At 53.2% G+C, this 26,682-nt stretch overlaps 2 protein-coding genes across 3 annotated transcripts; both read right to left on the bottom strand.

Annotated features, from left to right (window-relative positions):
• Positions 1 to 152: 152 nt before the first annotated feature.
• Positions 153 to 18,222, bottom strand: scap (SREBF chaperone). Of its 2 annotated transcripts, none has more exons than XM_066691485.1 (23): positions 18,054 to 18,222; positions 12,177 to 12,371; positions 11,427 to 11,547; positions 11,115 to 11,272; positions 10,769 to 10,989; positions 10,571 to 10,676; positions 10,303 to 10,475; positions 10,023 to 10,149; positions 9,288 to 9,400; positions 9,052 to 9,146; positions 8,864 to 8,962; positions 8,544 to 8,780; positions 8,092 to 8,444; positions 7,680 to 7,841; positions 6,598 to 6,799; positions 6,278 to 6,393; positions 5,585 to 6,086; positions 5,170 to 5,255; positions 4,871 to 4,953; positions 4,609 to 4,775; positions 4,267 to 4,347; positions 3,951 to 4,157; positions 153 to 2,524 (listed from the first exon to the last, which is right to left on the bottom strand). In XM_066691485.1, the coding sequence occupies exons 2-23, from the start codon at positions 12,296 to 12,298 to the stop codon at positions 2,279 to 2,281; spliced, it is 3,777 nt and encodes a 1,258-aa protein (XP_066547582.1). In that variant the 5' UTR covers positions 12,299 to 12,371; positions 18,054 to 18,222; the 3' UTR covers positions 153 to 2,278. The 2 variants fall into 2 exon arrangements, with proteins under 2 accessions (XP_066547582.1, XP_066547581.1); XM_066691484.1 differs by having other exon boundaries at positions 12,177 to 12,391; positions 18,054 to 18,173.
• A 249-nt stretch (positions 18,223 to 18,471) lies between these two features.
• Positions 18,472 to 20,888, bottom strand: elp6 (elongator acetyltransferase complex subunit 6). The gene is made up of 8 exons (XM_066691486.1): positions 20,606 to 20,888; positions 20,264 to 20,397; positions 20,098 to 20,176; positions 19,899 to 19,969; positions 19,695 to 19,819; positions 19,367 to 19,559; positions 19,072 to 19,227; positions 18,472 to 18,946 (listed from the first exon to the last, which is right to left on the bottom strand). Exons 2-8 carry the CDS (start codon positions 20,315 to 20,317, stop codon positions 18,818 to 18,820), a joined length of 807 nt encoding a protein of 268 aa, XP_066547583.1. The 5' UTR covers positions 20,318 to 20,397; positions 20,606 to 20,888; the 3' UTR covers positions 18,472 to 18,817.
• Positions 20,889 to 26,682: the final 5,794 nt, after the last annotated feature.

The raw sequence follows: 26,682 nt of genomic DNA, 5'->3' as shown, positions 1-26,682 counted from the left end.
AACATTTGGGGTGTAGTATTAAAACTTGTCATTTAATATCCCTCAAATGCAGTGCTGTTGACTTCACAGAAAACTCTTACAGATCTCGAATCAAACCGTACGCAAAGCCGTCGCAGACGACTAGTGGATATGAAAGACATCAACACAGCGCAGAGGTATCAAAGCCTTTTATTTGTAAATTAGTATAAAGTTTCTTTGTGTTAAAATGTTAAAAATAGTACAGAATGTTAGGTACATCCTCTACCTACAGTATGGGTACACTGTACAGTAATGGGGTGGCCGGTGTGGGCAGCAGGCCTCGGAGCCACACGCAACAATATTTACACCCAGAGGAGATCTGTGCCACACGCCCCGGCGCACCGCTTCACATTCCACAGCGCTGCGGGACGAGCAGCCCGAGAGGGGGGAGCTGTGCGGTTCACACCCAGCGAGGCTTCAGCCGGACTGTCCAGCGGGGGTCTGCGGGTCACAGAGGCGATGGTTCCGCCTGCAGCTTCCACACAAAACAGACCCACCATTCCCACGTGCCGCCTGAAGGCTCGGGGTACGAACACGCACACGGCAGCGGTCACGGTAAAGCGCTGAGCGAACCGTCGGAGGACAGGAGTAACCGCTGCCACTGCGGGTTCAGAAGGGCCTGGACACGGGCCTGGTGCTGTGATACATCTGTATTAGGAAAGGGGCTTCTCACTGAACTTCCCCTCAGAGCAGCAACATCGCTGCCGGTTCGTTAGTGCAGCAGGATTCATTAAAGGGATATTTTGGCATTTTAGCCCGATGTCTTACTCACCCACAGGTCAGAGATTTGCACCCATTAGCTTAGCACAAGTCCTGGAAGCTAACAAAACAACAAATTCAAATTTCTTCAAACTGGATGCACAGAATTATAAAAGGTTTGACTGGGTGAGTAAGACATCAGGCTAAAATGCCAAAATACTGAAATATCCCTTTAAACACCTGATTCAAGGAGGGCCGCAGAACAGACTAATTTACACTAGTGTCTCTGAAGGGGGGGGTGTCGCTCGGCCTCCTTCACAACACACAGCCGTCCCAAACCCACGACACTGGGACACACCGCGGTCTGGAAAAATATAAAGTAAAAAGAAATATCGCATCTCATTTCTAATAAAAAGTTTCTCAATTTCTAAATCTCATCTAATATTTACATCTGAAAAACTAATAAATTATAACCGTTGTTAGTGGACTCGATCGGTATTGTGTGAATCAGCAGGTATCCCCGCTGCAGTACATTCACCCAGCGCGGGGCTGGGGCTAATGAGAGGAGCGGGAAGGATTGGGATCATGGGCTCTGAGAGGGAGGGAGGCTAACCTTGCAGCCCCCAGTCTCTCCTGCGGTTCCCGGACTGCGTTCGATCCACAAGCACTACAGGACAGACAGCCGGAGCGGACTCTCGCTGCTCTCTGGAGCTGATGACCGAGGAGTGAAGACTCTTGTTATAACCTGGTGACGGTGGGAACAGAACCGTGTGCCGGGCTGTGCGGTCTGGGCTGGGTCTTTAAACCTCTCTATAGCACGCGTGTCCCACCAGGGGGCAGCGCTACAGCCTCCTCGCCCACTACACGCACACACCCAGGGCAGAGCTGGTATACTTAAAAGAAAAATTTAAATTAAATTATCTGTTAAAATAAATAAATAATAAAAGACTTTAGCATATATAAAAAAAAAAGAGAGATCAAGGGTTGGCGTGGGCACAGCGCTCTCACACAGTGCACGCAGGCGTCTGTGTTAGCGGGAGCCCGTTGCTCCCGGACCGGACTCGGCACACTGCGACCCGAGGCCGGACAGGAGGGGCCCTGGGGACACGGCCGTAGGGACAGGAGAGGGACAGACAGAGAGATAATGACTGCCTGTGTGCTCTGTTGTCAGGAAAGTCCCCTGCGGTTAACTGAAGGTTTCTGGTTTCTGCAGAGGGAGGGAGTGAAAGGAAGTGTGACTGAGAGCAGGGCAGGGGTGACGGGGGAGGGGAGGGAATGTGGTTGATGATACAGGGCCAGGGTGGGGGGGGAGAGGAGGACAGCAGTGAGTTAACAAATAAAGTTCAGGAGCAACTCCTGCGATAGCCTAGACCCGCTGCCCGGTCACTGGCACGGCGGTCCGTCCTCAGCCCCTCGATACGGCGTCTCGGAGCTGCAGTCCGTCCGCGCAGCTACTGTCAATCCGCAGTCGGGCGTGGGTCCCGTCTGTGTCTTCTGATCCCAGAGCTGGAGGGCAGGGCTGGCTGGGGAGGTGCCGGGCCGCCCGTGGGTGTGTCCAGGCTCAGTCCAGCTTCTCCAGCACAGAGGGCACGTACACCAGGCTGAGCTCGCTGCCGAAGTCGCAGACGATGGCGGCGTTATCCAGCACCAGCAGCTGCCGCACGCCCTGCCCCTCGCTGCTCTGGCCCAGGTACACGGTCTGCAGCAGGTCCCCGAAGTTCAGGTCCCAGAAGGACACGCAGCCCTGCCCCCCCGTCACCAGCAGGCTCTCGGAGATCACGCCAAGGCTGGCCCCACACCCCACCTCCTGCGGAGAGAGGACAGTCAGCTCCCTGCAGGCACCAAGGCTGTACAATGCGTTACTAATCATAAGTATTAAAAATTTGAAATGTTTTTATTTGAAAATGTAAAATACTTTAAACAATAAAACAGTATTTACTACAGCATGTGGTCAGTGTGTGCGGTACAGAGAGTATACACTCACCTAAAGGATTATTAGGAACACCATACTAATACTGTGTTTGACCCCCTTTCGCCTTCAGAACTGCCTTAATTCTACGTGGCATTGATTCAACAAGGTGCTGAAAGCATTCTTTAGAAATGTTGGCCCATATTGATAGGATAGCATCTTGCAGTTGATGGAGATTTGTGGGATGCACATCCAGGGCACGAAGCTCCCGTTCCACCACATCCCAAAGATGCTCCATTGGGTTGAGATCTGGTGACTGTGGGGGCCAGTTTAGTACAGTGAACTCATTGTCATGTTCAAGAAACCAATTTGAAATGATTCGACCTTTGTGACATGGTGCATTATCCTGCTGGAAGTAGCCATCAGAGGATGGGTACATGGTGGTCATAAAGGGATGGACATGGTCAGAAACAATGCTCAGGTAGGCCGTGGCATTTAAACGATGCCCAGTTGGCACTAAGGGGCCTAAAGTGTGCCAAGAAAACATCCCCCACACCATTACACCACCACCACCAGCCTGCACAGTGGTAACAAGGCATGATGGATCCATGTTCTCATTCTGTTTACGCCAAATTCTGACTCTACCATCTGAATGTCTCAACAGAAATCAAGACTCATCAGACCAGGCAACATTTTTCCAGTCTTCAACTGTCCAATTTTGGTGAGCTTGTGCAAATTGTAGCCTCTTTTTCCTATTTGTAGTGGAGATGAGTGGTACCCGGTGGGGTCTTCTGCTGTTGTAGCCCATCCGCCTCAAGGTTGTACGTGTTGTGGCTTCACAAATGCTTTGCTGCATACCTCGGTTGTAACGAGTGGTTATTTCAGTCAAAGTTGCTCTTCTATCGGCTTGAATCAGTCGGCCCATTCTCCTCTGACCTCTAGCATCAACAAGGCATTTTCGCCCACAGGACTGCCGCATACTGGATGTTTTTCCCTTTTCACACCATTCTTTGTAAACCCTAGAAATGGTTGTGCGTGAAAATCCCAGTAACTGAGCAGATTGTGAAATACTCAGACCGGCCCGTCTGGCACCAACAACCATGCCACGCTCAAAATTGCTTAAATCACCTTTCTTTCCCATTCAGACATTCAGTTTGGAGTTCAGGAGATTGTGTTGACCAGGACCACACCCCTAAATGCATTGAAGCAACTGCCATGTGATTGGTTGGTTAGATAATTGCATTAATGAGAAATTGAACAGGTGTTCCTAATAATCCTTTAGGTGAGTGTATAGTGCAGTACACTGAGGACACACTGGGCTGACCTGCTGGACGGAGTACAGTTTGATGCCAGTGCTCCGGTCCCAGATGCAGATGAGGTCGTCCAGCCCGCTGCTGATGATGCAGGAAGTTGTACAGACGAGGGAAGTGACATCACCGCGGTGTCCGTACACGTGGCTGACCCGGCTGCCCGTCAGGACGTCCCACAGGCAGATGGCCCCGTCCTGGCCCCCGCTGGCGAGAACCATGGTCTGAAACGCAGGGCAGCGCACACTGAGACGGGGGCGGCACCGCGGTGCAGGGGGGCAGTATGGACCGCGTCTCAGTGCCTCGGTGTGCAGTGGACAGGGACGGCCTTACCTGGTCAATGTAGATGGAAGTGATTCCCCCCGAGTGGCCCTGCAGGGTGAACAGACAGCAGGAGTCCTCCAGGCGGTACACCTGCACATAGAGGGAGACGGGTGATCAGCGCGGGTTCCGTGTAGATCACAGTAAAAATAATTACATAGTAAAAACACGTGTGTCTTCAAATAACTATTGATTCAGGAACATCATGTACCAGTGGCCTTCAAGACCTTCACTAAACTTTAGAGCATTAGACATTAAGAACATATTAAAAGTATTATGTGTTACGGCATGTGTTTGTACATTGTGTGTGCGAGTGTGCGCTGTGTTTCTGCGTGTCGATGCAGTGCGTCTCACCCTGACGGTGTGGTCCTGGCTGCCAGTGACGACGCGCCCCGCCGCCGCTTTCAGCACTGTGATCGGCTTCTGGTGAGCACACTGCACCGAGCGCGTCAGCTGACAGCTGATGACATCATCGCTGCTGTAACAGGGGGAGGGCGGCACGCTGCCCCGGCTGGGAGTTCCTGGGGGAGAGAGAGAGTCAGAGGGTGGGACTGAGCAGGTGCTGGGGGCTGGAGGGCTGGGGGCTGGGCAGAAGAGGGTACACAGTCAGGCTCACCCCTGTACTGCAGTAGACCCAGCGGCTTGTTGATGTCGACGGTGAAGAAGTCCAGGGAGCCGTTCAGTCGAGCCGCCACGATACTGCAACACAAGAGCACAGCCGCGTCATACAGCGTCAACCCGCCACTCACTAACATTTCATTCCTAGGACATAAGCAGCTCAGCATAGTGCTTATTATGCCCTGAAAGAAACATGCTGACCAACACTTGTGCATATTCTGCAGGAGTGTTGGTGTGTGTGCGTGCGTGCGTGTGTGCTGCGTTTGGGTGGAGTGTGTGCGTGCGGTGAGGTATTACCGGTTGTTGAGGAAGGCCAGCGCTGTGATCCCAGATGACGCGTCCTCATTGCTGCTGCGCAGGACCCCTTCCACCGCATCCCACAGCTGCAGGAAACCCAGTTACACACCGACACTCAGCGCCTCTCAGTTACACACCGACACTCAGCGTCTCAAACTGGGAAGTGCACTGTAACTATTTTCCCTTTAATCTTCCCCTTTAGGTTCCTGAAGTTCTTATACTTCAGTTTAGTCTCTTTGCATATACGCAATGTTATATACTGAATCTCAATACAAATCCCTCAGAAATGTTCATGGTTAGTGAAGCGGGAACGTGATTCTCCATCACACACTATTCCAGACTGCCGCAGTGTCAAACCTGCATCCTCTCTGACACTGTGTTGCACACCGATTCTCTCTCTCTCTCTCTCTCTCACCTCCAGTTTGCCGCTGCTCCTGCCCGCAGCTATGAGGTTTCCCCGGAGCTCCAGAGCCCACACCGCGCTGTCCCAGTCTGGGGGGCTGGGGGGAGGGCGCTCCTGGGGGGGCAGGGGCTGGTCACCCAGGCTGCCGCGCCGCTGGGGTGGAGGGGGAGGGGAGGGGGGGTACCCTGGCAGGCCGGCCGAGGCCTCGTGCTCCTGGTAGGCACGCTGCACTAGCCCCCTGAAATCAAACGCCCCTGGCTGGGTGGGGCACGTGGGGGGCGGCTGCTCCGAGAAGTTGGTGTCAATGAGGGGGGTGAGGTCAGGCTGATCCCCAAACATAGCGGGGCGTGAGGGGGTTACTCTCCTCCTGAGAGGGTACCCTGCCCCGCCTGGCACCAGCAGGCCTGCCCCAGTTTCCAGGCCCTCCATCCCCCCTACGCTCTCCGGCTCAGAAGCACCCCCTCCATCCCAAGCATCTCTCTGCTCCCACACACCACTGCTGCTCCTGTGTAGCCTGAGACAGAGGGAGAGAGAGGGCAGGAGAGGGTGAGGGCCGTAACTGTGCCAGCTCTTACTCATGGGAGTCCAATACTGAGTGATTAAGGCTGTGTGTGTGTGTCTTCGTGTACCGATGTGTCAGTGCTTGTATGGCACTGTACATTCGAGTGCAGACAATGTGGGTGGGAGTGGGAGTGTGGGTGTTACCCCTGGTTGGGGATGACTGTCAGGCAGTCTCCAGTCTGGGCGTCCCACACGCGGATCTGTCCTGCCAGGCAGCAACTGGCCAGCAGCATCCCATCACTTGCCAGACACTCGATATCCTGCAGAGTGACACACAGACAGACCGGTGTCAGATTGCTCGGTTTGTTCTGTTCGTTTGTAAATATCCTGAAATGTATTCTTGTTCTACACGTTACACTGTTCCGTTCACTGGGATGGGCTGTAAATGATTTGGCCAAACTGGTATCGCCTATGCGCCAGTGGGCTGTACTGGTGTGGATGCTTGTGGGGTGAGGGAGCCATACCATGTTGTGCCCGCGCAGCAACAGCGGCGAGATCTCGCTGACGGGCGGGGAGTAGCCGTAGTCGTCGCAGGGCAAGTCTCCGCGGCGGCGGCGGCCGACTGAAACTCCGTTCTGGCCGTAGTTCCTGGGGCAGAGGACCCGGTACAGACAGAACAGCAGCAGCACCAGCAGCACCCCGGCAGCCAGGCCCAGGGCCGCCACCCTGAGAGAGAGAGAGAGGAAGAGAGGAGAAGAGGGGTTCAGGCAGAGACAGGACGAGGCAGGGGCTCCCCCTTGCAAGCTTTAGTGTTTTTTCCCCACAGACAGTGTAGGGCTTTGTTTCATGAATGAATGTATGTGTTAATTTACTTATTTAAAAAAAATTACCAGAAAAACATGTAACCCTGATCCTGACCGAGGCCTGGCAGGCACTGTATGAGGAGACTGATAACACACCCCTAAGATGTCCCTGGGCCCGCCCACCTACTATGACATCACTGAGCAGCTCATCTTACGAGAAGCGGAGTATCCAATGAGCTCTCGGGAGGCGGAGCTGGAGGGGTTGTAAATATTTGCCAATAGTACGGGTGCAACCTTTAAAGCGGACAGATCGAGAGAAGGCAAGATAAGAACTCCCCTGTGATAATGACTGAAAGGCGTCCAGACCCAAGACACTTTATCTTCCAGGAAGGAAAATGACATCATTGCTAAAGCGCTGCAGGGCAGGTTAGACTGCATGCTTTGTGGTGGGACTCTTGAACAGACAAGAGCAGCCTGGGAGACCGCAGACTCATCCAGCAGGTTTGGGGACTCTAAACACAGACGCCTCCCTCCTGTCCCCCGCTGTCACGAACACCCAGAGACGGAGAGAGCCTCTCCCGTCACTGCTGGAGAAGGGGCCCGCGTGTGGATTGTGTTAATCAGCTGTGTGGCAGAGACGCTACGCCTCCCTCCGCTATCAGTGCGCTTATCTCTAGTGAGACCTGCTAGTAGAGCAGAGTTCAGCTTTAAATGCAGGCAGTTGTGAAAGCACTGACACCGTGCCCTGGAGCACAGATGGGTACGGAGGTCAGGGGTGAGAGCAGCAGAGAGGAGACACTGACTTGTACAGCGTGAGGTCGGCCTGAGCAGGAACGGGCGGGGGGCCAGGGGAGCCAGCCAAGGGGGTCTGGGGGAGCCGTGTGTCCTGGGGATGCCGTGTCTCCAGGGCCTCCTGGGCGCTCAGGTACAGAGACACTGGGATCACTGGCAGGATACTGATGTACCTGGAACACACAGCACGTGAATGAATCCACAGGGATGCTGTACAATCCACACACTCACTCAACGTTAAGATATACACTGACCTCGAGTGTATAATGTACCACACACAGTCAGGGCAGCTCAATACACACTGACAAGCATCTTTAAGGGTTACTATATAATATATGCTCACACATACATCAAATCTACTGTTACAATATAGTTTCTGAACAACACACACACCAATGGGTTGTGGACGACATCTACACCCACCTCTTGGCTAGAGTAATGTTGTAGTAGCTGAACAGAGAGGGCCAGTGGCGGAAAGACAGGCGTCTCCAGGTCTCCTCGTCCTCGGGGCCCCAGCTGATCTGGGGACCGGGAGGGCTGTGGCTGGGGAGACCGTGGCCCTGGGAGTGGTTCTCCGGCAGTGGCACGGGTTCGGGAGGGGGCAGGACATTCAGGGGGCTGGTGGGGTCGCCTCCGGGGAAGACCGGGGGCACGCCCAGGGGGGGCAGGCCAGCCTCACCCAGGGGGCTCTGCTCCGACACCTGAGCGGCCAGGTAGGTGCGCAGCCCCGCGGGGTCGGTGTACACCAGGATGCCGATCCAGATCACGGTGCCGGCCTGCCAGACACACAGAGGCCACCATCACACAACAGGCAAAACCGGCCATGGCAGAACTTAGACTCAAACACCGGGAATCTCTGAGTTACTGAAACTCACCATGATGATGCGCTGAGCCAGGCGTGTCCGTGCCAGGAAGTAGACGACGCGCAGCCGCTTGGGCAGCCGCAGGGAGCGCAGGGCGGGCTGCAGGGTGATGGTGTGGGGTGTGGAGGGCCGGAGTGGGGGTGGGCGCTCGCTGCGGGGAGGGGCGGGGCTGTCCCGTGGGCGCAGGGGGGCGGGCTTCGGGGGGGGCAGACCAGCCTCTGCGGGCAATCGCCGATTCAGATCAGCGAGCTGAGGAGAGAGAGAGGGAGGCGGTGTTTCCGAGGTTGACGTGAACATGGACCTGACCTGGAGCGCCTGGCTTAATGGCTCACCTCCATGCGGCGGATGTCGATGGAGAGGACAGTGGTGAAGAAGAACATCTGCAGGAAGAAGTCCGAGACCAGGCCCACCACGGCAAACAGACAGAACTCCTGAGAACGGACACAGAGAGTAACATCACCTGTAGGGCAGTGTGCGCCCGTGTGGGTCCCCTGTAGCGCGGGGGGCACAGCAGTGGTACCTGTATGGCAGGGACGAGGGTGAAGTAGCCGATGAGGATGATGCCGAGCTCGGTGGCCATGTTCTTCATGATGGACCAGCTCTCATTGCTGAGGCCTGGGGCAGAGTGCAGGTGGAGGTCAGTCATGAACCTTTTTACCCGTTTTTCCCCCACACACACCTCCCTCTCCCCATTTCTCTCATCTGTTGCCTCCCTCTCTCCCCCGTGATCCCTCCATCTCTCTGCTTCCCTCTCACCCTGAGCGATGCGCAGTCTGACCTCCAGGTCCACGGGGGTGGACACTACTGACTTGGTGAGGACCAGCACGTTCTCCAGACCAATCACCACCACCAGGTATGGGAAGATCTCCCTGCCCGAGAGAGGGGCGGAAAGAGACGGAGAGAGAGAGCGGGGGGGTAGAGTGTAAGTTTATATATCTTAGTGTGCAAGTTTGCATGTCATTCTGCCTGCATGTTGTGAGTGTGTGTGTGTTGGGGGAAGGGGTGATGAGTGCGTTTGTGTTTGAGTCAGTGAGTGTGTGTATCAGCCTGCTTATTGACCACACTGACATCACAGCTGCACGTCAGATGGGGTGATGCGGTCGCACCATTGTCCCGGGAATACCCCCTGCTGCACCGGGGGCCCAGGCTGCAGTGGGAGGGTCCAGCCCTCCAGAGCCACAGACACACTGAACTGCAGAGGTGCTGCTGATTGGGAAGGACAGTCAATAGCCCATTTACTCATTAACCAGCATAGTGTGCTCACTGCACGGCTACACACCGATTATTAACCACTACAGCACAGGCAGTGGAGTGTTAATGGCAAAGAGCATCGACACCAAGAACATTTGGGCAGTGTCCAGCATAAAGCATCCACCTGACAGGAAGCTGATCACTCTATATCACACCAGAGCTCAGTGTCAGTGTCTGTGTGGCAGAGTGTGGCAGTGTGTGGCTGTGGCAGGGAAACCCCATTCATGGTGCCAGCCTTACCCCCCATTGAGAGTGGGTGTGAGTCCGAACAGTGTGCACAGCCCCACCGACATCAGCAGGGAGCTGAGCACCGTCACCACGGCCGCCAGGGCCAGGCCCCACTTCGACTTCACCATGTCGATCTTCCCTGGGGGGACAACACAGCACAGGGTCAACACACGGCACAGCGACAGCCTGAGACACTGAGTGTAGGACGGAGTGACGAGTACACGTCACGTCGGCAGGGAGAGAGTGAGAGGCAGTCAGATGCCGGCGGAGCGAGAGCGGGGCGGTGGCGTACTGGTGGAGAAGTAGATGTAGGCGAAGAGGATGATGTAGGTGGTGACCAGGGGGATGAGCTCCGCGATGCCAATCTCCTCCTTGAAGTGCACATGCACCATGTGGTCCTCCCGCACGCTGCAGTTGGCACTGGGGTGCAGCTGCCTGAGCCGCGAGCGCAGGCTGCCCACGAACCTGCAGGGAGGCACAGACACGGCTCGGTTCCCTGGGCGTCAGAGGAATAAGCGCGGCTCGGCGACAGAGAAGGGCGGCTCGGCGAGGGTGCTGACCTGGCATCGTAGCTCTGCAGCACCACGGTGATGGTGTACGTCACCACATGCTTCCTGCTGTACAGACTAACCCCCGTGTGCTTTCCCGGCACGCCGAACAGCAGGTCTGAAACGCAGCGTGAACACACGGGCACTCAGACGTGTACCGGACAAACTGTTCCACTCACACACAGCCACCGCACATCGCACATACTGTACCTCTCAGGGTGGCCGATGTGTGCAGCCCCTTGGGCTCGTGCTGGTGCACAGTGCGCAGGATGTCCGGGTCCGAGTCAAAGCGCTCACGCTGGTTCTGCCAGTAGTTGCCAGGGGAGACGAGCAGGCAGCCGTGTTCTGGCAACACCGCCTGCATCCGCCGTAACCCTGGCAGCAGGTCTGTCACCTGGAGACACAGCTCCTCCAGGCTGTGGACACCAGAACTGAGACACAGGGAGGGGGAGAGAGAGAGTTAGTGGAGCTGGGTCTGCTCTGGGTTACATCAGGGATGCAGGGTACCCGTCTGAGCTGTGTTTCTGGTGCACATCTATGCAGTGTTATTGGGTACCTGTCTTTGTGCACATGGTTGCGAATCTCCTCCACCAGAGAGAAGACTCGGCCCAGGGGAGACCGGAAGGCGTCAACCGGAACCAGCCGGTTGTCCCACGGGGACACGGCCGCCTTCACCAGCACCTGCTGGATATAGGCCACGGGGGGGCCGCGGTACTGCACAGCACAGGAGAGCGGGGAGACAGAAAGACCCATGAATTTTACACACAATTTTTACAGCTGCTAATATTCCCAACATTTCCTAAGTAGCTCATTCCGTTTTTTATTTGTATGTGCGCCACAGAGAGACAGAGGAGGTGAAAGGTCTTACCCAGTCGGGCCGGTCCCCAGGGTCCCCCTGCGGCTCGGGAGGCGGGGGGGCGTAGTCTCGTAGCCCAGTGGTGAACTCCTCAGGCCCCGTGCCAGGCAGAGGCAGCTTCAGCAGGGGATAACTACAGAGAGAGGAGAGGGAGGGACGGAAGAGATGAAGACTCTCTCTCTACCACCATTCCAGTTTACTGCGTTTCAGTGTGTGTTTTAATATTCGTATTTGTAACAATATCTAATCTAGCCACACTATTTCTGAGCAATCAAGAATTCCTGGGTTCCTCTCATCACACAACACATCTGCATTGTGATACACCAGCAGGGCTGACTATAGCATGATGCCACTGCGGGGGGGAGCTGGAGTGTACAGGACTGGGCGCGAGGTGCGTGGAGAGGGAACTGGGGCACTGAGCTGTAGGACCGCACAGCCATCTCCTCTCCTCTCATATCATCCTGTTGTTTGGCGCTGCACCGAACATGAACCAAGCACTTAATTAGGTCATTTAATAATGTATAAGATATATGATCTCTTACATCTTTACTGAAAGTCTTGAGCGGCTAAAACCAGTTTCATCCTCCCAGTCTCTGAAATTAACTGAACACAATGGCAGCCCCTGTCTTCAATGTGCAAACAAATGCATGCCCTCTGTGCTTTGTTTATACAGCATCTGTCCTGATGCGATGAGAGGCGTGGAGAGACGACTCGCCGACGGAGGAACGCAGGGACAAGCGCCAAGGCCCCCCACCCACTCACCAGCAGGCCAGGATGCACAGCGCGGTGAAGAGGATGATGGGCACAGGGTAGGAGGCGCACAGCAGCCCGTGCCGGTAGAAGGCGGCAGAGATGCGCTGGCGCAGGCGCTCGCTCACGGTCATCCTGGGGGTCAGCTGACAGCCATTGGGGAGCGCCGCAGAGCCGGGGGGGGGGGCGCGGCGGGCATCCAGGGACCTGGGCACACCGAGCACGAACTGAGCAACAACAACACAAGTAATAGTCTATTCACGCAACACATGAGCTGTAAAATAATATAGATTTGGGTAGATATACCACATTCAGGTTCATAGTGGTGCATCTGTCCTTGCTAGACCGGTACATTTCATCGTTATGACAGTCGTGTTTTGATTTAAAATTCGGCTTACAGGTACAGGTGCTTACTGGTATGTGTATTCCTTTCTGTTTTTAGTGTATAATTCAAACATTTCATTAAAACTAGGTTACTTAATAAATATGTTCATTTGCTTCCATTGCTTTTAAAAATCATGGAGAAGATACCTCCACACTCAACTCCAGCAAAGAGTCTCTACAACACCCAGTGAGAGGAGAAGATGATGATGGGAGGAGGAAAGAGGAAAGATCTACTCCTAAACTGAGCATCAGCCAGTAGAATCTCTCTCTCTGGCAGGTTAAATATTTCACCTATGATAAAGATAAACCACTTGTGCAACCAGCTTCCTAACCTATAGAGAGCTGGAAGGGTAACCAAATATTCCACTGGAAGCCCTGACAACACTTTTACTTTAATAATTAACCATGTCTGTTTGATCATATCAAACAGGAGGGAAAACTGCCAAGAGATTGTCACCGGGCCATTCCCCTGTCGTATGGGACCCCCAGGAGGGTTTTCCTTCTCTTCGCAAAAAACGAAATCACAGCAGCATGCCTCACCATGTTCATTTGGAAGACTGTCCAACACGTAACGTTACTCATTAGGCAGCTGTTAGATGTGCATGTTTCATACTGGACATCCACATCAACTATTTATTCTGAAATACTTCCTGGCATATCTATTATTTGCTGCACTTTGCATTCACAATACAGCACTGCTAAGGTTTATTGCTTTTCTTCTGATTATGGCACTCAAATATAAGCCGTGAACATTTTTAAAACACAAAACATGATTTCCCTCACTCCATTCCATGAAAATCATATTAGAGCAGCAAAACCACCCACTGGCCAAAGCAATTCGAGATTTTGACATTTTAGCAGGGATGTACACATTTCCATGGCATTATCCAATATCAAGGCATGCCAGTCTGGTTCATTAGGAGTCTCTTAACTCTGTGCCACCCAATCCCATCACTGCCGCACTGCTGAAACCGCAGAGCTGGCACTCCTGAGCACTGGTGTAACTGGTGTAAAGACAGACCTCCACATATACCAAGTATATACTCTCAGATAAACTGTGTGAACGGCTATGGACAGACACAGGCTCAGAGGGACAGAGGGAGTCTGGCTGTCTAAAACACACTGGCACCCCTCTGTAAAGAGGGGACAATCACAGGGCAGGGCTGGCAGTGTGGACTTCTTGCTCCCAGCCCTGCTGCAGACAACAGAGTTGTTCTCACAGAAAGAGGCTTATAACATATTTTAAAATCCCTCAGAGAACTGTGGTTTGATTCTGTCTTTTGTGCAGAGCTGCAGACAGGGCTCCATTGTTGCGAGGGCGAGCCCCGCTGTGCCCCGACTCTCTCCCTGCCCTGTTTACGCCACAGGGGCACTACATTCCACACGGGATTGAGGGGGCGGCTCACTCACACTGCAACACTAATCTCACTGTACACCCACCCTGTTACTCACACCAACACTAATCTCACTGTACACCCACCCTGTTACTCACACCAACACTAATCTCACTGTACACCCACCCTGTTACTCACACCAACACTAATCTCACTGTACACCCACCCTGTTACTCACACCAACACTAATCTCACTGTACACCCACCCTGTTACTCACACCAACACTAATCTCACTGTACACCCACCCTGTTACTCACACCAACACTAATCTCACTGTACACCCACCCTGTTACTCACACCAACACTAATCTCACTGTACACCCACCCTGTTACTCACACCAACACTAATCTCACTGTACACCCACCCTGTTACTAACACTGCAACACTAATCTCACTGTACACCCACCCTGTTACTCACACTGCAACACTAATCTCACTGTACACCCACCCTGTTACTCACACTCACCTCACTGTACACCTACACTGTTACTCACACCAACACTAATCTCACTGTACACCCACCGTTACTCACACTCACCTCACTGTACACCCACCCTGTTACTCACACTGCAACACTAATCTCACTGTACACCCACCCTGTTACTCACACTCACCTCACTGTACACCTACACTGTTACTAACACCAACACTAATCTCACTGTACACCCACCCTGTTACTCACTCACCTCACTGTACACCTACACTGTTACTCACACCAACACTAATCTCACTGTACACCCACCCTGTTACTCACACTCACCTCACTGTACACCCACCCTGTTACTCACACTCACCTCACTGTACACCTACACTGTTACTCACACCAACACTAATCTCACTGTACACCCACCCTGTTACTCACACTCACTGTACACCTACACTGTTACTCACACCAACACTAATCTCACTGTACACCCACCCTGTTACTCACTCACCTCACTGTACACCTACACTGTTACTCACACCAACACTAATCTCACTGTACACCCACCCTGTTACTCACACTCACCTCACTGTACACCTACACTGTTACTCACACCAACACTAATCTCACTGTACACCCACCCTGTTACTCACTCACCTCACTGTACACCTACACTGTTACTCACACCAACACTAATCTCACTGTACACCCACCCTGTTACTCACTCACCTCACTGTACACCTACACTGTTACTCACACCAACACTAATCTCACTGTACACCCACCCTGTTACTCACTCACCTCACTGTACACCTACACTGTTACTCACACCAACACTAATCTCACTGTACACCCATGTTGCTACTCACACTACTTTTCCACCACCAACTCACTCCTTACTATAAACAACTCAATACTGTGCATCAACCCAACCCTGCCCCCTCTCAGCCTTGCCCCCTGCACACCTGCAGGGGACATGATGTTTGGAAAGGATGGTGCAATATTTAGTAGTCTGTCAGTTAAGAGAAAACATAGCTGGAACATAAACAAAAACCAAAAGAGCGCAGGCCATTGCGAAAGCAGATCAGTCTGACCCTGAGGCACCATGAGGGGACGCCAGCCTCGCATCTCACTAGGATCCACCTATAATGATCCGCACTGTACTGAACTGGAGTGGAGTGGATACACCAACCCTTATTTTCCACTTCAAGCCAGTAGGAACAGATTTTAACACAATACCAGAGCAGCAGGTTTACGATGCCCTGTTGTGTGCAAAACACACACACAGTCAACTCCCCCACACAGACACGCCAAACGTGAAATACTAAAACTCCTGTACACCGCCCAGCCCTGGCGAACCCCCTGCTGACTGTAGAGCAGCTCCCCTCACAGCTGCCTGCCTCTCTAGTCCTCGCACCCACACAGCTGTGACCCTCACTAGCATTCACACTCCCACACACAGACTGCTACCCCACACTCAGAGATCACTTCTACTTCACTGAAAAAGAAAAACAGGGAAAAACTAACTCAATTTTTCTTCCCATGACATTGCCAGTCATGCAAAGACTAGGCCTTTCTGTCACCAAGTCACAAGGCGACCCCACCACTTTACCCCAGATTGTCCTGCAGACCCCAGGGCTCAATCACAGCCGGGACGCCCGTCCTCTCCCACGGCAGCATTGACAGCCGGAGCGCAGGCAGAGTCTCTCTGCACCAGTGTCTCAATAACTGTGCACACAGAGCACCAGCCTGCGCCTGCCCCTCTGGCTGTCTGCCTGCCTATTTGTCTTCTTTAATGACCGTTAGCCTGTCACCGAGTTTGTCTGCTGGACCACCACCCTGTCCGTCTGTCCTACTCTACTGTGTCCAAGGTCTGCCACAGGCTGCTCTTTCAGTGTCCTCTGACAGGCCGAGGAGAGCCAGTAAGACCTGGAGTGACCGAACAGAGAGCAGCGCCTGCCTCTCTCACTCCAACATATACCCCTTACTCTCACTGTCTCACCCCAACACAGACCCCCTGCCTCCCTCACTTCAGCACAGCACAGCACAGATCACACTCCCTCCCTCCCGCACAGATCACTCTCCCCACCCCAGCACATCAGGCACCCTGCCCCTCTCACTCCCGCACAGATCACTCTCCCCACCCCAGCCCCTCTCACTCCCGCACAGATCACTCTCCCCACCCCAGCACATCAGACACCCTGCCCCTCTCACTCCCGCACAGATCACTCTCCCCACCCCAGCCCCTCTCACTCCCGCACAGATCACTCTCCCCACCCCAGCACATCAGACACCCTGCCCTCTCACTCCCGCACAGATCACACTCCCCACCCCAGCACATCAGGCACCCTGCCCCTCTCACTCCCGCACAGATCACTCTCCCCACCCCAGCCCCTCTCACTCCCGCACAGATCACTCTCCCCACCCCAGCACATCAGACACCCTGCCCCTCTCACTCCCGCACAGATCACTCTCCCCACCCCAGCCCCTCTCACTCCCGCACAGATCACTCTCCCCACCCCAGCACATCAGACACCCTGCCCTCTCACTCCCGCACAGATCACACTCCCCACCCCAGCACATCAGGCACCCTGCCCCTCTCACTCCCGCACAGATCACTCTCCCCACCCCAGCACATCAGACACCCTGCCCCTCTCACTCCCGCACAGATCACTCTCCCCACCCCAGCCCCTCTCACTCCCGCACAGATCACTCTCCCCACCCCAGCACATCAGACACCCTGCCCTCTCACTCCCGCACAGATCACACTCCCCACCCCAGCACATCAGGCACCCTGCCCCTCTCACTCCCGCACAGAGCTGACAGCGGAGTGATGCAACAGCCTGCAATGCTGGAGCTCTGCCTGTCCTCCAACGCCTCCCAGAAAGCCAGTCTTCTGGATACTGTCCTCTACGTGACGAAATCACGACACCCTTGGCTACAGTCTTACAGCTATTTTTATGGTATTATTTCTTTATCATGCTGTTGCCTGGCTTCGCACTAGTTTAGGACTGCTCACGCTAAAACAACACGACTAGTCGTCCATGCCTAGTCCGTGAAACCAGCCCTTGAAGTCAGAAAAGTACCATCCACACCCCCAGTATTAGGAAACGCAGGGTTTCAGTCAGCAGGTTTTCGTATGGGGGTGGCGGGGCACTATATACGGCCGGCGTGGATGCCAGTGTAAACAAATCCAGCGGAGAGACGCACAGGCCGGGCCGGGACAGGGGTCCTCGACATGGGGGAAACAACCGGCGATCTCCAGCTTCTGCCACCGCCTGGGTGTTAATGTGGGAGGGATGACCAGCACAGCCCCGATACCGGTTTCAATATCAACAGCTCCCAGTAACTCTTTACACCCATAACAAACTTGAAGGCTGTGCTATCAGCTGCGGCCGGCTGCTGCGCTGTGTGTCGGCACTGTTATTACAGCCGCGGTGTCCATGCGACGCCGCACACGGACGCAGGACACCCGCCGCCCCGCCGCCCCGCCGCACACAGCCGCCACCGCCGCCGGCCTCCGCGCTCCTCCGTGCGGGGCTATCGCACACCCTCGCCGCACTCCCGAGCCTCCCGCTCCCTCTCCGGGACCCAGCTCTGTTCAGGATGAGGTCGGGGCCTGGAGCATACACCCAGGGATGTGTCTCTCGAAAGCGCCCAAAAACCCAGCCGTCCGGCCTCTCACCTCACTGCGCCTCTCCCGTGGCTGGGCGGATGGGAGCCCCGCTGGCCAGTCGATGTTTCGCGGCTGTTTTGCGGCGTTTTTCCCCGTTGGCGGCTGACTATCAACACCTCCAGCCACAGAAACCTGTCGCTCACTGACAGCAGCGTGAAATCCCGAGCAGCGACCTCTCCACTCCGACCTCTGACCCAGCCTCCGACAGCCGAGCCGGGGCGCTGGCGGCCTCTGCGGGCTACACTGGGAACTGCAGCCTATACTAATACATTTTAAACTATTTTTAAATGGTCATGCAATTCATACTGTGTCTAAAGCTCAGTGTAAAAACCAGACGTGTGTAAAAACGTATGTTATGAAATTGACTTCCAGGAGATGCTCAGGTATAAACTGTCACCTCATCTCAGAAAAGCAGACACTGAGACAGTGACTTTTTACAGTTTATTTGTTTATTTTTACAGTTTCCAATCCCATCCAATCCTGTGCATCTCTCTCACGGCAAGTCTGGTGCCCAAAAGCAGAGCGTGCTACGTGACGGAGGAAAGCACTCTCTCAGACTCTTCTGGCTCGGGCTGGGGGCGACTCGAGGATATCACACTGCGGGTGAAGCGCTGAGGTCACTCATCAAAATGACCTTCTCTTGTTGCAGTCCTCCTGTGTCCCTGTGCCCTGACTTGTGCTCCGACCCCTGGGAGACCCACGGCATTTGGGTTCCACTGTGTTGAGGTGCATGTGTGGGTGTGTTGGGGAGCCAGGGGGTCAGAGTGGGAGGGTCACAACACGGCGCTGGAGGTGCCCCTGGCGAAGAAAGACACGCCCCTGTCCTGGATCTTGTACTGCAGGACCCGCCGCCGCTCTGCTGGCCCACTGGCACTGCTGCCCCTCCGCCAACACAGCTCCAGCTGAAAAACACAGCATCCCATTGACTGAAACAGCACACACAGCCCTGGGACAACTGACACTCCCACAGCAGCGCAGACTCATACACACACCTCCACTCTCACGTGTTTGCACACTAGTCACCCACCTGTCCGTGGATGTCCCTGCAGTGGCCGGTGTTCAGGCCCTGCACTCGCAGCTCCAGGCTGCTGTGGTGAGAAAGGCCAGCCAGCAGTAATCCAGAGCCTTTATCCTCCTCTTCCTCCTCCTCCTCCGCAGTGCGCACCAGCACCACTACGCTGCCCTGCAGGGCGGCACAGTAGCAGGACAGACGCACACAGACAGACCAAAGCACATGCGAGAAACATCAGTGACAGGAAATCGGCACTGTGTACTACATCAGAAGACGCATTCAAAGGAGAACGAAGGCCTCGGCGTCTGACCTGCAGTTCGGTGCAGACCGCGGCCCTGCAGTAGTGGCTGAAGTCCGTGAGGGCCGAGGGGCTGAGTCCCAGGCTGAGCAGCACACTCAGGTCGTCCACGATGAGCACTGGGCCGGCCCCCTCTTCCCCTGGCCCCGGGGACACTGATCTCTGCACAAACTCAAACAGCTGGCGCAGCTCTGGCCTCGGGGAGCTGGGGAGAGAGCAGAGAGAGCAATCTCAAGAGGGAGGACAGGAGGGAGGGAGTCAGAGAGAAAGGGGATGAGATTCCTCAGGGCAAGATCGGTGTGCCAGCGCCAGAGCGAGAGACAGTCAGAAAGAGAGATACCTGAGGAAGTCCAGGGTGTTGGCGTGTGGGCCGGGCTCCTCCTGCAGCAGGGTGCCCAGTGAGTCTTTCAGCCCCTCCAGAAACACCAGCTGACCCCTGTCCCTCGCCTGCACCAGGTTCACGCCCTGCACACACACACACAGACCGGTTAAACACGGCAGCGCACACGAACACTAACACACAAAGCAGCGCTGTGTCACTCACCAGCCTCTGGCCCACCGCGCTGTAGTGACTGAAGGACTGCACCAGGCCCAGGAAGCACACCTTGCAGCCCGCTGAGAACACAGACACACACAGATCGCGGTTAGGGCACTGTCCAGACCAGACTGGCAGCGGGCACAACCGAATGCCAGCACCGCAGCCAGGGACACGTCTGTGGTCACGGGGTCACTCTTTCGCTCACCTCTCAGGTAGAAGGACAGAAAGTGATGGATGAGGAAAGATGCATCCGCCTGTCTGTCTGACACCAGGACAAACTCCCCCTGCAGACATACAGAGATGGCAATACAAGTTACAGGCACACATGAAGAGGAGAGAGAGAGAGAGAGAGAGAGAGAGAGAGAGAGTACCCGTGGGCAGTGTTCAGGGCTGGTGTTCAGGATGCTGTTGAGCTCTGGAAACATGGCAGGAGTAGCTTGCAGGAGTACTGCAGATGTTCAGATTTTCCCTCGATACCTTTTCACGACTCGGGTGCTGGGAATACCTGTCGCGATAAAGACAAGGGCACGTTTTATTTAATGAATGCACAGACGTAATGCCAGAAGAGTTGAATTAACAACGTTACACATAACACAGCGGATACAGCTCCAGATCAAACAGCACATTCATACAGCGTGGCGCTACTGCAGTGCATGCTGGGTTTGACCGATGCCAGGGTTATTTTGGGCAGACTGTCACTCAGAAACACACACCTCCTGCGCATCAGGGTCCTCAGCACCGCTCGGTTCGGATTATACTGCAGTTTGGTGTCGGACTGGCTGACCTGCTCGCTGTTTGTGTGTCTCCCCACGTTGTTTACATCGCCCTGTCCTGCGCACTGGCACCGCGACTACATCTAACACAGCCGGAGAGGGACAAACTACTCGCGTCGGTCGCGCTTGATTTGAAAAACGCGAACCTCAAAGGGGTGTTGAAGAGTCTTATTTTCGTTTGCAAATCAGAGGACAGACATACAGATTGATATATTTTTGTATGTTTACTGTCGACAGTATTTAAATGCAACAGAACAGAGCATGGCAGGATTCAATGGAATTAATCTTCTCTTCTTTTAAAAAAGAAATGTGCACAGTAAAGTGTGTGTGTGTGAGTGTGGGAATCTAGAAACAACACACACAAGGTTATTTCCTGTGGTCTAAGCTATAATTTAGTGATGTCATTTCCAGTGTCACAGTGGGGCAGAAGTTCACCCACAGAGAGAGGGACGAGAGAGGGACGGGCCTCTGGTTCACACCATGATTGATGACCATTCCTTGGGGCTCCCCAGCATCGCCTGGGCAGGACATAAAGGAGAGGAGGAGATGGGGAGGAGGCAGGGCGAGGGGCCTGGGAGAGCAGGCAGTGAGGGGGGAACAAAGACGTGTTTGTGCAGCAGTGTGGGGATTGTTTCCCCACAGTGTGGCCCTGGACCGCTCTCCCGTCCCCCGCCCCCAGCTCTTGCACTCCATGCTAATTAGCCGTTGGTGTCCTTTGTTACTCCCCTTGAGCTGAGAGGCAGCCTGGGAATGTTTAACTCTCAGCGCTGACGCCTGGCTCAGCAGAGGGGGATTAATCTCCACGCCGGCCCCTCCACCCAGCCCCACACACTGGCTGATTCAGGGTCTTGTGATGGGGGTGTAGGAGGTAGGAGAGCAGCAGAAAGGGCTCCTGGGTAACAGTTCTGTGCTTTACACTTTTTTGAGGGGACAGTGTGCTGAATGGCCAGTAGGGGGAGCTCATCCTCCCCTTATTGCTGTGGTCCGGGAGACAGTGTGTGTCTGTGTCCCTGTCCTGGTGTCTCGGTGTGGCTAATGGAGCGCAGTCATTTAATCCCAGGGTCACAAAGGCCCTGATCCCCTCACTACACTGAACCTGCAGAAAGAGGCCTGGGGAGGGAGAGAGAGACGAGGGAGAGGGAAATTGAGGGAATGAAAGGTGGAGATGGAGAGAGGGAAAGGGGGTGAGACTGGGGAAGGGAACACAGGGAAAACAGGAGGAACAGTTATATTACAGATGCCCTCAGAGCTCCCCCACTCCTCTCTGTATGCCGGGGACCCCGGACTCTGAACCAGATGCTTTTGTTCTGATTTCAAATTCCACAACTATATTTGAAAAATGGCAATTTAGTAAATGATTCATGTTGATCGTGTAGGTTGGTGTCCCTGGGGGCCCCAGCGCGTGTCTCAGTGCCTGGGTATGAGAGGCTGGGGTGGGAACTTGTACCAGTGTTTGTTATCATGTTCTCTCTCTCTCTCTTTTTCTCTCTCTCTCTCTCTCTGTCTTTAAGCAGCATGTATACAACTAAACCCTCCCCCACCCCTTCAATGTCCTGTGATAATTGACCCAGTTCAGTCCCCAGCGCTGGGCAGTGTGGGTCCTCAGTGGATGTGACTGCTGGCCCCCCCTTCTATTTATGTTTCTGTGCATGTGAGCTGCTGGCCCAGTGTCCCGTTGAATTAGAGAGCATGGTGCTCCTCTCACACTCACTGCACAATCACAGAGACAGCACCTCCCCCGCTCTCTCTCTCTCTCTCCGTTTATCCATCTTGTATTTTCTGTGAGTATTTCTATCTTGCTCTGTTTTCCAACTCCATGGTTTGTGCGTCATCTACTTGTTTCTCTGCTCTCCCTCCCCATGCTTCTCTGTATGTCTCTGCCCTTGTGTAGCAGTGGGGTTGTGTATCCCTGTGGTCAGTACTCTGCGCAGTGTGTGGGCTCGGGCAGGGGCCTGGCAGGGGCAGCTGTATTGTCCTTTAATATCCTGTGATTATGTTTGGACTCAGCAGTTAAAGCTGACAGAACAGTGTATACATGGTAGTTAGGCATGCACCAGAGCTAGAAATACACAAAAAGGAGAGGACAACATTTTTAGAATGTAAACATTGATTTCTTTATTTATTATTTATGTAATTATGTGCTTGTTTTTACTGGTTTGGGTACTTGCTAAGTTGCAAAGCATTTGTTTATAGCCACCCCCACATTCACATGGTCAGAAGTTCAGAGCACAACCTCTAATGAGCCACAGCCATTCAGAGAAGACATCTCTCAGCTGCTTTATCCTCATCACTGTCTCTGTACAGATGCATTTCAAGTGACGTCATGAAAAGGAAGAAACTGGAAGGTGAATTAAGATTTACAGTACAATGATCTGTATTAAATCCAGGTCTATTTTAGGAGCTCAGGAGAAGCAGTGTCTCTTCTTTTGATCTGTGATGGGAGGTGAATCCTCAGCAGTCCGTTGCACAAATAAACCCAGCTGTCAAACCTCAGCAGGCGGACACAGAACTCCCTTCACCTGGAGATTTCACTCGTGCAGTTTCCTGATCACATACCTGTAATCTGACCCTGCAGAAGACACATCTCGGAGAAGGACGTCAGACAAGAGCATGCAGCTGTTATTTTTCAATTCTGTCACTCGAGATTTGGTCAATTGCTGTTATGAATGATGTGGCTCAGATGCCCAAAATATATAATACATTTTATTTGTATATGTACAAATACAGTATATTCTCCCTGTGAGTCAGTCAGTGAGTCAAGTGTGTGTCAGTGTCTCAGTGTGCCAGCAGGTCAGTGATCCAGTGTGTTGGTGTGATCATGTCAGTACGTCAGGGCGTGCAGGCTTTGTCCAGGCGGCTGTGCGGCCTCTTGCTGGGCAGGGGAGGCAGGGACTGGGTGCTCTGTGGGTCGTAGCCCCGCCTCGGCCCTGGGGAGCGCGGCACCTTGTAGAGGTAGACGTTGTAACGCATCGGGGGGCTGGCGGGCGGCAGCACCGTGGCGTGTTTGGGGATGTGCAGCTCCACATCAATGGTGACTCCAGCCTGCCAGACACACACACACACACACTGTATCTCTCTGGGGGCTCCCACCACACTCTACTGTGCTCTACTATTCCTAGTAATAACTCAACTGAAACTCAGTACAAGTAGAATTAATAAAGAGGGAATGCAAAGGTGTAGTTTATCCCTTTTTGAAACCTGTTAATGTATGTTCCATGATAACAGATGATGTATTTTAGCAGGGTTTTCATTTGCATGTCCACTTTTTTAATTAGTTTTATGAAACAGTCCCCTCTAGTGGCAAAACAAGGATATGGACACACAGCAACTAGAGGAATATCTCCCACAACAATACAAACACAATGAGCTAAATCTTCTCTTACTGACCACAGAGACTGTTTCAAGATTGTATTAACCTATTTAGGCCATAGTCCTGAATAATACATACAAATATTAACATTGAATACCAAACAATAGCTTATTATATTTCCCTTGTTTGCATTGTTCCATGCAAAATACATTTTATAAATGAGATCCATGCATTGATGACAGTATTATTGTTTATTTCAGATCACACTTATGAACTTGGATGAATTTTAATTTTATAATGTTTGGGTGGAAGGCTAAAATAAATTAAAACAGTGTGAGCAACACGGAGGGATACAAAATACCAGACTCTCCATCTATCAGGTCCCATTGCACCCACCCAGTACACAGAACCCCCTCGGGGGAGAATCACACTTCTGACTGTTGGTCATCAATAAGATTAACATCTTTTACTGAGAATTAACCCTGCAGGGTCTGTCTGTGGGAGAAAAGATCACATTGTACGCCCCCTTGCTCTCACACTCACTCACACTCAATCACTCACACACATGTATTTAGGCTTTGTGTTGTGTTGCAATTGTATTATCTCTGAGCCAAGGCTAACTAATAGAGTAGGGTGGTGTTCTTTCTGTTTCTGCGTTAGTGCACTCTCACCAGACAGGAACACTGCCTCTTGAAGACAGGAAGGATCTGAGAGGGTCTGCGGGGTGGGTGCAGGGGGGTGCGGGGGTCTCAGGGGCCGCCTGAGGGGGCTATTGGGTTCATCACGACAGGCTGCACGGGAAGCCAAGGGCCGCTCCTTCTTCTCCGGCTCGGTGTCATTAAATTGGTTTAATTTGCTCTCAGGAAAGATGTCTTTGGTCTTGCAGGCATTCTTAAATTGTCGAGTGTTGCCATGCGTGTGAATGAATGAATGTGACACAGCAGCCCTGTGCCGTTTGGCTGTGGGCTGTTGAGGGAATGTAGGTCAGCTGGGAGGCTGGCAGACCGCGCTGTGGGAGAGGGGAACGGGAGACGGGCCGGGAAGCAGCACCAGGCCACCGATTGGCAAACTGTACTGTGTATACGGAGGAGAACCCGGAGGAACAAAACTCTCTACCTGTCCTGACCATCCAGCCCAGCTGTCTTTAGATACGCCTTTGCAAATCAGCCAGTTAATAGTCTAATAAACAGTCGTCGGGGCTCAGAAAATGGGCAATGTGGAGAAGAAGTTGGAGCTGGGAGATGGGGAGAGAGGGAAACAGTGTTGGTTTACTGTTCGAGCTGAGGACTGGACAGTATTGTGGTCACTTATTAGAGGTGATGGAGTGGGATGGAGGAGGTGGAAGAGAAGAAGAGAGAGGAGAAGTAAGGGAGCCGAAACAGCTGCCAGTACAATGAGATTCCAGCATTAAACTCTCAGTATTGCAGGTTATAAAAACCTCTGCATGTAATTCACACCCACACATCGAATGCAAAGTCCCTCGTTATTTTACTGCAGAGAAAAATCCATATCATTCCTGAAAGTAAATACTAACCTTATCGTTCTATCACAATAAACCTCAGGTGATGACTCTGTTTCAGTGATTTATTTTTATATCCAATATATACGTGAAAATGTATTATAGCAAGTAATGCCAACTGTGTGACTGTCAGTCCATTGAGAGTGCCAGAGATAGATATTTCAGCTTCACAAAGGGTCATATCTGCATCAGAGAGCGACTGAGGTTCCCTACTGGATATAGATGACAGCTTCATCAAAAACTCAATTTACACCGAGACAGACAGACACAGAGAGAGAGCGCTAAGTGTGAAGAAAGACTTGCACCCAGTATTGGAATAGTCCCGGTCATGGATTGAACTCCGTCCCTCTGTGGCACTCTGCTCCAGATGAGATCTCACTATAGTCAATTGTCAACTCAAAATAGATTTTTAAGAAAGTCAATTTGAGCACAATTACGCATTGAATGAAGTATTTTGAATTCGGTTGGAGGTTCAAACAGAACAGAGACCCCGGGGCCCGGCTTGGGAGCACTGCTCTGCCTGTGCTCAGGGCTCAGGTGTCGGCTCCAGCTCACAGCACTCCCCCACTCAGACACACATCCCCCTCTCCTTTCAGTCAAGAATGGAGCAGCCCTAACAGCACACTCTTTCATCACTCTGGGAAGAGAAAACAGCCGTGTGGGATAGTTCACTAGGTCTCTGTCAGCGGAGAGACTGTGTGGAACAATGGCCGTAGATGCCTGCCCTGCGCTGAGAGTGCTCTAGCAACAAGAGACAGAAGTGCTAATTAAAATTGTAGTCACTACTTGTTCGAAATCCGCTTTCCCCCCTCGGCATTAATTGGCTCTTTCCAGCAGAGCGGCTGGCATTGTTGTGTGCGGGGCTGCCGAGGCACAGTGTTTGTTGTGCTGTAAAGGCAGAGTAGAAAGCAGAACACAAGAGGCCCGGCTTTACAGTAGGACACAGAGCTTCCTGTGATACGGCAAACAGAGCTCCCATCTGCTGTGAGCCACGGAGAGCACCGGGCAACAGAAAACACCACACTGGTGAGGCAGAGATAGTCTGTCTGCTTCCTGTGCAACACAATCAATTCTCAGATGAGCTATTCATCCCGAGAGACGACTTCCCATCCCCCAGTAAAGAAAGTGCCCGCCTGTGTGGCCCTCTAGTATTACTGTGTTCAAATGTTGAGGAAATTCTTACGGGGG

Source organism: Amia ocellicauda, chromosome 18 (genome assembly GCF_036373705.1).
Source record: "Amia ocellicauda isolate fAmiCal2 chromosome 18, fAmiCal2.hap1, whole genome shotgun sequence".
Lineage (NCBI taxonomy): Eukaryota > Metazoa > Chordata > Actinopteri > Amiiformes > Amiidae > Amia > Amia ocellicauda.
Note: the sequence above shows the minus strand (reverse complement) of the source record. Positions and strands in the feature narration are given on the sequence as shown.

Excerpts from the sequence above, each read along its gene's own strand:
- scap (XM_066691485.1), bottom strand. The coding sequence starts at position 12,298 with ATGACCGTGAGCGAGCGCCTGCGCCAGCGCATCTCTGCCGCCTTCTAC. Across the intron at positions 10,150-10,302 it reads CTACATCTACTTCTCCACCA|GGAAGATCGACATGGTGAAG; the intron begins GTACGCCACCGC and ends TTGTCCCCCCAG. Across the intron at positions 7,842-8,091 it reads AACATTACTCTAGCCAAGAG|GTACATCAGTATCCTGCCAG; the intron begins GTGGGTGTAGAT and ends TGTGTGTTCCAG.
- elp6 (XM_066691486.1), bottom strand. The coding sequence starts at position 20,317 with ATGTTTCCAGAGCTCAACAGCATCCTGAACACCAGCCCTGAACACTGC. Across the intron at positions 20,177-20,263 it reads GCCCTGAACACTGCCCACGG|GGGGAGTTTGTCCTGGTGTC; the intron begins GTACTCTCTCTC and ends GTATGTCTGCAG. Across the intron at positions 19,970-20,097 it reads TCTGTCCTTCTACCTGAGAG|CGGGCTGCAAGGTGTGCTTC; the intron begins GTGAGCGAAAGA and ends CTGTGTTCTCAG.